This window comes from Triticum urartu, chromosome 5A (assembly GCF_056163025.1).
Source record: "Triticum urartu cultivar PI428250 chromosome 5A, HENAU_Tu73, whole genome shotgun sequence".
NCBI lineage: Eukaryota > Viridiplantae > Streptophyta > Magnoliopsida > Poales > Poaceae > Triticum > Triticum urartu.
The window spans coordinates 47,290,714-47,298,630 of NC_141877.1; the positions used below are offsets into that span (position 1 = coordinate 47,290,714).

The 7,917-nt window shown below is 48.4% G+C and overlaps 1 protein-coding gene across 1 annotated transcript; it reads left to right on the forward strand.

Annotated features, from left to right (window-relative positions):
- Positions 1-1,260: 1,260 nt before the first annotated feature.
- LOC125507749 (uncharacterized protein At3g49140) lies at positions 1,261-5,079 on the forward strand. The gene is made up of 11 exons (XM_048672240.2): positions 1,261-1,583; positions 1,664-1,817; positions 2,528-2,630; positions 2,723-2,790; positions 2,982-3,125; positions 3,213-3,353; positions 3,449-3,569; positions 3,654-3,751; positions 4,377-4,529; positions 4,637-4,732; positions 4,879-5,079. The coding sequence occupies exons 1-11, from the start codon at positions 1,369-1,371 to the stop codon at positions 4,981-4,983; spliced, it is 1,398 nt and encodes a 465-aa protein (XP_048528197.1). The 5' UTR covers positions 1,261-1,368; the 3' UTR covers positions 4,984-5,079.
- Positions 5,080-7,917: the final 2,838 nt, after the last annotated feature.

Consider the following 7,917-nt stretch of genomic DNA (forward strand, 5'->3'; position numbering starts at 1 on the left):
GTGGCTTCATATGATATCTGTTCCCAGCACTTTTCTCGTTCTTCTTTTGCTGCTCAAATGTATTTTACCTAGAAATGGGAGGTGATAGGGACATATTTTGCTCTTACAGTGGAAACAATGAAATAGTGATATTTCACGGGAGTTCACTAGTTCTATTGCTAACTGTTGCGAAGAGCCTGTTAGGCTGCTGGCAACTTGGGGAGAAGACCGTGATGGCCCGTGACAGTGCTTTGCGCGTGCACCAAGTTGGGAGCTAATTGGTTTCTATTGGGATAACTTCCTCTACTTGGATACTCGGCCCAGTCCTGGTTCATACCAACTTGTCAAACACTCAGACTTATTGGAGTTTGACTTATGACAATCCTAGAACTTCAGTTATTTTGAAACAGCGAGAGTATTAATTTAAATTCGGATGCTGCTTGTGGCTTTCCTAAGGAAAAAAGAATTCGAAATTTGACAATGAGACGTTATGCTCATAGCCGTGAGAGACGGGCTAGCTTTACTTGTACTCCCATTAAGCAAGCAAGCAACAACTGGCCAAATTAAGGAGAAACTCCCTCAGTCCCAAAATCTAGCAGAATAAGGAAAGGACAGCACGCACAGAAATACAACATGATTTCAGGTTGGGCTCAACTGCATCCTCTTCAGTCCTTGTGTAATTACATATTGTCAACGCATTGCATGCTCAGTACCAGCTGAAGTAGTTTCTGTGAGGCTACTGAGCTCTTCCAGCGGCAGCAATGCACATACCTTGCCCGCACGCGAGGGGTGGCAATGGCCCGGAGTGCACAGCGTCCCACGGCGTGATGTTCTAGCCTAGCGGGTCTCGGAATAGTGCCTTGACAGGAACTTTCACCGAACACCTTGCGGGCGCCCATGCGTCCACCTCGAGGGCGGCCAACAGCCAGCGTGAGACCCGTGCTGGTGACGCCTCCTCCTGCGGCATGGCGAAGGGTACATGCGCACTCCGATGAATCAGCAGGCGGCACGACGCCACGGGGTCGTCTCCCTCGGTGTTGTTGCCCAGGCCACCCGCCGAGCATATGGCGCGCACCGGAGCAACAGCAGCCGTGGTGTCGACGTTGCAGTCCTCATCACCTACCACAGGTATGGCAGCCTCAGGTCGTCGGCGGTCACTGATGAAGGCGGAGGAGGTGACGAGCACCCCGTCGAGCAGGTGGTGGGCGTCGGAGCAGCGAGGTCGATGACTCAACAGTTGCTTGGAGCCACCTCGTGTTTGCACAGCTGTGCCGTATCCCTGGCAGTATTCGGGTCGGTCTCGGATAGGAAACGAGAGGCGGGGCGGGGAGTCACACAAAACTATCCTACTGACTTCTCAGCCCGGTCACCTCCGTTCCATGGTGTGCCATGCTGACGCTGATGGCGGCCGCCGCTGCAGCAGCGCCGGACCAATCCTTCTTCTCCCGCTCCCGCCGCCCCACGCAGCCGCCTAGCCTGTTCAAAGCCGGCCGCTCCGCCCTCCCGCCGCTGTGTGGCAGCGGTCAGAGCCATCACTCCTCGCACTGTCGCTGTCACTGCTCCTGGAGCAGCACCCCGCACGCACGCCGGAGCAGCCAATGCCGGTATGATTGAATGTGTACGTACGCGCTTCTTCTGTCTTTTGTCAGTACAATTGCTGAATTCAGCTCGGTGGACGATGCAGTGCCAGTGCGACGCCGGACCACCCGGACGAGCCGCCGTCGTCGGGGAGAGGCGGCCGTTACCATCCTTGGGAGGACATCGCCGAGACGCTTCAGCTCGACGACGGAGAGCCGGCGCGCCTCACCGACGCCGAATCCGCCCGAACAATCGTCGAGGTTAGAAAGATTGCTCCGTCCATTGAGTCCTCTGCAGTGCCGTTCTGTTAAGTGCGACGAGATTACGGTCAGAAGTGTTCAGCAGTGCAATGACCCTCAGGAATTATTCTATCTCCCCCGGTCTGGTGAAGCATACTCTGAATTTCAGGCTACGACAGCTTTGGTTGTGGAATTACATATCTCTGAACAAATAGATCAATGGAGATTTTCCCCAGGAGACTGACATTCAGAGAAGGATTGGCAGCTTCAGAGCTGAAATGCAAGTGCCTTTTTCCCCTGGGATTTTCATTCTCACGACCTGGGCTATCTGGCCGACTATATTTTCAAAGGGACCAGACAAATCTTTATTCTTGCCTGAGGAAACTGAAAGAGGAGCTCAATTGGGTCATTCATAGAGCAGTGAGGAAACCTTATCACGCTTTTGAACCATCGGTCTTTAACTTCAGATAGACAAGATTGCTCTATGAATAATAGCCTTCTAGCTGATATGTATTTCCCCACCTCAGTGTAGATAGTCTTGTAGCTGATTTGTGTTTCCCCACCTCAGGGAAGCCTTGTTATTCTTTTATTTGATTTATCTGTTTTCCTTCCTTTTTTTTTGTACTTGAGAACAATCCCATAAAGAAAATACAAAAATGGGATTTTCCTACTGTTTTCGGTCAAATTCTTTTTTAGTCTGCAGTGCTGAATCTTGCAATATGCATGCACAGGTGAACAACAATGCAACGGTGATGATCTCCACGCTCATCGATGACGGTGTGCACGAGAGGATCATCTTGCCGGAGTTCCCCTACTTGACCGACGAGAATGGAGGTATATATGCGGCTGCGTACTCGGGTCCATAATTTGTGCAATTGTCATTTTTCTTCCTTTAATCTTCTGTACGTGTGGCAATCTACTCTCAGATATTTACTTTGAGGTCGACAACGACGACGCGGTCATGGAAAACATTATGGGCGACGACAAGATTGCGGTAACAATTCTGTTATTTTTTCGATATTTGAAGGTTAACAATTCTGTTATAATTCTCCACTCTTCAATCCCCCCCCCCCCCCCCCCCCCCACAAAAAAAAACAGTTCTCTTCATGAAAAGGTCAATTATGTGTTTTTGTGTCTTGTGGCTTGTGCCTACACTTGAGTTAATATGTTGTTTGGTATCTGCAGCATGTTATCATTGGACTCGATAACACAGATGTCTTTGCTGACTTGGATCTAGCAGCGGCGTCATCGACTTCATTTGCACAAGAAGAAGAGGAGGAGGAGGAGGAGGACGATGATTCCGACGATTCTGACGATGAATATGAGGAGGTACTAAAATTCTGCACAGCTGGGCAACTGGTCAACAGCAAAATAGTTTAGTGATTTACCTTATGCTGTGTGTCTGAAAACATGTAGGAGGGTATATATGCTGTTGATGAAGAAGACGGGGATGACGACGGCGATGATGATGAAGAAGATGACGATGCACCTAACTGGTCCAACCTTGAAACCGTAAATTCCTGTCATCCACTATACTTTGCGAGGATGATTGTGGAGGTAGATGATTGAAACTCAATTAGCATCCATCAGCTTATGTACCACTCACTCTGAATCGCTTTCTTAGCCACTATGCTCTTAACTTTTACTGTCAGAATGCGAGCAAATCAAGTATAGATTGGTTGGACCGACCACCTGCAAGCCTTGTTGTTGAGGGTCAGCTGAGACCTGCGTTTGCTGAAGAGAGCACCATGGTTTCCAGGCATTTATTAAATGGTTGTTGCAATGAACCTTCCATTCATCAGATATTGCTTTCCTGAAACATAGGACTAATCTTATCAGCTCCCGGAATTTCGGTAGGTGATGAACCACTCAAAGACGACAAAAAGGGAAGTGGGGCTACATTTTTCAAGGTTGAAGTTCTGAGCATTGAGCTGATCACTGCATATGGTACAGAGGTATGTCTATTCAATTTGATAAGCCATACTAATTTTCCAAGAGGGCCGAATCTGTGTAAGCTCATGCCTACTACGTAAGTCTTTTTTTTAGAAAAAGAGTATTAGCCCCGGCCTCTGCATCATTTCCATGCACATCTCAATTATTAGAAGTAGTTTAAGTAAACAAATCAACCGTGTAAAAGAGTCACAACCGGCGAAAATAGGAAAATATGCCAACCTACTATTGGACCCACATCCAAACCAGTTGTATGTATCATGTGCTACCATTGGTTGCAACCAGACACCATAAACTCGTGCACTTCCTCATGCTGTGGTAAGGACCACGTAGGGATACGTCCTGTAGCTCGGAGACCCACAAAAATAGAAGAATTAACAATATTCTTTTTGAAACCGAGGCTAAAGCCTTGCCCTCCATCTCATTAAAATAGAAGAACTATACTAATTACAAGGTCACCACTTACAAAGAAAGTCTCATACTTAATCTTGGCAAGGACAATGCTAGGCAAGGAAGGATACATGCTTAAAAACATGGTGAATTAACAATATAATATCTTATGTGACTGCAGAATTGTCGTTGTACAATCTTGAGCGCTAGTAATGTTTTCTTCGTGTCTTTTCCTTGTAGCCCAAGGTAAAGATAGAAGAATACCGGAAATCTAGACCCGACATCATCGCGCACTCTGCACCAAACATAATATCACGCTTGAGAGCCGGTGGAGACAAGATAACACAAGCTCTGAAATCACTCTGTTGGAGGTGCAAGGCCATTCAAGTAGAGGTAATATTCCTTCATGGGCATTTTGTTAACATTGAAAATTAGGGAATAGATACATTGAGCATCTCGAAGTTGGGTATTAAACCACCATGCCGGCTATAATTCTTCAGGAAGCAGCAATCATCGGCGTCGACTGCCTTGGGTTTGACTTGAGACTGTGCTCAGGAACACAAGTGCAGACACTGAGATTTGCTTTCCCTACAAAGGTCAGTGGTTCAGCTTTTGCCTACAAATTTGTACTTATGGGCCATGTACAGTATGATAAACAATAGATCGACGGTGGAGAAACATTAGTCTGTAAGAAGATATTTGCATTTCATGCTCTTGTGGTTCTGAATATTTTGCACTGTAGGCTAGTTCGGAGTTCAGCGCAGAGAAGCAAATACACGAGCTTCTGTTTCCTAGGAGGATACATCAAGAAGGGGAGTCACCACAGGCTCAACCCAAAGAGTACTGATGTAAACAGAGATGTGACGTTTTGTTCTTTTTCTAGGAAATTTAATCCAGCAACACAAATAGCAGTAGCCATCTTGATGAAGTTCTTTCGAATTCACATTGTGATTTTGGTCATTGAGAATCTGCACGGACGACATAAACTAGTGCACTCTGACCAATTGGGTTCGAGGTACTTACCAGAGGATTAGAGGTGCAACTACTTAGTGATCCGGACATAGCACTCCGCGCTGAAAACAAAACCGCATCCCTGGCCCTTGAGGCACTATCCGAAGCCCTCGCGGCCGAAGAATTAACCGTGCTGCGCTCCACGGTAGACAGGGACGATGTGATCCTCGACAAACGCCCCAAATCCACCTCCTTCAAATCAGCAGAAGAAATAGTCAAATTCCAGGTCCGCCCGACGGACCCCAAGAGGACAGCATCTATCGGAGCACAACTGAACCCAACAGTTGACGCAACACTACGAGAGTTCCTGCGCAAAAACTGGGACATATTTGCCTGGCACCCTTCAGATATGACAGGGATCCCACGTAAGCTGGCCGAACATAGCCTCAATATATTAAAGGGATTCAAACCGGTCAAGCAAACACTGCGACGCTTCTCCGAACCCAAGCGACAAGCCATGGGGGAGGAGCTGGCCAAGCTTATCGAAGCCGGATTCATTAGAGAAATCAAACATCCGGACTGGCTGGCAAACCTGGTGATGGTACCAAAGAAGGACAAATCCTGGCGCATGTGTGTCGATTTCAAAGACCTCAACAAGGCCTGCCCTAAGGATCCCTTCCCCCTCCCCCGCATTGATCAAATCATTGACGCCACCGCAGGACACGACTCACTGTGTTTCCTCGATGCATATTCCGGATACCATCAAATCAAGATGAAGGAGTCCGATCAAGCTGCAACAGCATTTATTACCCCATATGGGCCATTCTGCTTCAACACCATGCCCTTTGGGCTCAAGAATGCCGGCGCCACATACCAACTCATGATCCAAACATGCCTGGAGAAGCAGATCGGCAAGACAGTCGAAGCTTACGTGGATGACGTCATCATCAAAACTAGGCACGTCGAAACACTAATAGACGACTTACGCCTTACATTCGACAACCTCCGTGCGTATGACATTAAGCTCAACCTGGAAAAATGTGTCTTTGCCGTCCCTGCTAGAAAACTGCTGGGCTTCATCGTTTCCAATAGAGGAATAGAAGCAAATCCAGCTAAAATTCGAGCTCTGTCATAGTTGGCTATGCTAATAGACCTCAAACAAGTCCAAAAACTAGCTGGTTGCGTGGCAGCATTAAGTCGCTTTATCTCCCGATTAGGAGAAAAGGCACTACCACTCTATCGCCTTTTACGGCGCACCGATAACTTCGAATGGACAGACGCGGCGACTGCCGGACTGGAGGAAATAAAGGCCCTCCTAGCAAGCAACCCAATCCTGGCCGCACCAAACGCTGGCGAACCCATGTTGCTATACATATCGGCAACACATCAGGTGGTGAGCGCCGTGCTCGTCGTCGAACGAGAGCAGGACGGGCACAAATTCCCACTTCAAAAACCAGTATACTACGTATCTACTATTCTCACACCATGCAAATCCCGGTACCCCCATTATCAAAAGATAGCATACGCGGTCTTCATGACATCCCGAAAGCTACGACACTACTTTCAAGAGTGTTCAATCACGGTGGCCTCTGAAGTACCACTGAATGATATAATAAACAACCGCGATGCCATGGGCCGGATTGCCAAATGGGCTATCGAGCTACTTCCATTCGACATAACATACAAGCCACGTCGAGCCATCAAATCCCAAGTATTGTCTGACTTCGTCGCCGAATGGACAGAGGCCGAACTCCCTAAAGAGCACGGCACATATTCCAATTGGGTTATGTATTTCGACGGCTCCAAAATGTTGGCGGGTTTGGGAGCGGGCATCGTGTTAACGTCCCCAACTGGAGATGTCGTCCCATATGTACTCCAAATATTATACACAGACTCCAACAACGCAGCCGAATACGAGGCCTTATTGCACGGTCTTCGGATGGCCGTATCCATGGGCATACAACGCCTGGAGGTGCGCGGGGACTCAAACCTCGCAATATCTCAAATAAATTGAGACTTTGATGCCAAAGATCCAAAGATGGCAGCTTGTCGCAATGTCGTCTTACAAATGTCGGCTCGGTTTGAGGGGCTTGAATTTCATCACGTCGCCCAAGAAAGTAACCAGGCGGCGGACGTCCTTGCTCGCATTGGCGCTAAGCGCGACCCCGTCCCACCTAACATCTTCCTGGAAAGGCTTTTTATGCCATCCATGGTGTGGCAAGGGGAGGGCGGCAACAACAGTCTGGATCCAAACACAACCCCAGATCTTGAACACACTGATATCATCGGGGGCTCAGCCGCCGAAACTACACTGTCGGCCCATCTCATTATGGCAGTCATTGCCCCATGGACCGAACCCTTCTTGGCCTAAATTAATAGGAAGGAGCTCCCCGAAGACTAGAATGAGGCCCGCCGCATTGTCTGGCGTTCGAAGGCCTACAAGGTTCATGACGGAGAGCTCTACAAAAAAAGTACTACCAGAGTACTTCAAAGATGTATCTCCGAGGAAGAGGGGCAGCGGCTTTTGGCGGAAATTCATGCTGGTCTAGGAAGACACCACGCTGCAGCCTGGGCCCTTGTTAGCAAGGCCTTCCATACAGGGTTTTATTGGCCGACGGCCCTAGCAGACGCGCAGGACCTTGTCCAACACTGCGTCGGATGCCAACTCTTCGCCAACCAAAGCCATATGCCCCCAACTGCCTTACAAACAATCCCCATTACTTGGCCTTTCGCAGTCTGGGGACTGGACATGGTTGGACCCCTTAAAGGGGGAAGCCATAAGAAAAGATATCTGCTGGTGATGGTGGATAAATTCACCAGGTGGATAGAG